Source organism: Penaeus monodon, chromosome 24 (assembly GCF_015228065.2).
Source record: "Penaeus monodon isolate SGIC_2016 chromosome 24, NSTDA_Pmon_1, whole genome shotgun sequence".
Lineage (NCBI taxonomy): Eukaryota > Metazoa > Arthropoda > Malacostraca > Decapoda > Penaeidae > Penaeus > Penaeus monodon.
This window is the reverse complement of record NC_051409.1, coordinates 9,513,248-9,513,774: the sequence shown is the minus strand read 5'-3', so window position 1 is coordinate 9,513,774 and position 527 is coordinate 9,513,248. Positions and strand designations below refer to the sequence as shown.

Below are 527 nucleotides of genomic sequence, written 5' to 3'. Positions count from 1 at the left end.
AAAACCAAGAAAAATTGTTTGGTATTCCCCACCCCCTTTTTTTTATATATAACCATTCATTTACTTATCTATTTTTCTTACTTCCGATTTGAAAATACCCACATTATTCAAAACAAAATAATACTTTTCCCACCCTGTATTACATTCCTTTTTTCAAAGCTCTTGAATGCCTAAACAGAGACGGACGTGTTCAAAAAATTTACAACAGCAAAATTGTCCTTCGCTCTCACCTTTTCCTTGACATTCTCGAAGGACGAAGGGGATACCACTGAGAAGCAGACTAAGAAAACATCTGTCTGTGGATAGCTAAGAGGTCGCAGTCTGTCATAATCCTCCTGACCTGTGGGGGGGAATATGCATGGATTAGCAACAAAAGACTTATGGATTTCCTGATAAATAGGCCTTTCAAGCCGAGTGATCTTTTCTATGTCTGAATTCGTCTCTTTAGCAAAAAATGTATATTTTATAATAGTTCCCTTTTTCTGGCTAGTATTTACCCTGTAAAATCAATAATTTTACTACTGCTA

At 35.9% G+C, this 527-nt stretch overlaps 1 protein-coding gene across 2 annotated transcripts in view; it reads right to left on the bottom strand.

Moving 5' to 3' along the window:
• LOC119588546 (cdc42 homolog) overlaps positions 1 to 527 on the bottom strand; it is a 15,887-nt gene that overhangs the window by 2,826 nt on the left and 12,534 nt on the right. For both annotated transcript variants that reach the window (XM_037937185.1, XM_037937186.1), the window contains exon 4: positions 231 to 340. In XM_037937185.1, the coding sequence (XP_037793113.1) occupies positions 231 to 340 (110 nt within the window). The remainder of the gene's footprint in view (positions 1 to 230; positions 341 to 527) is intronic.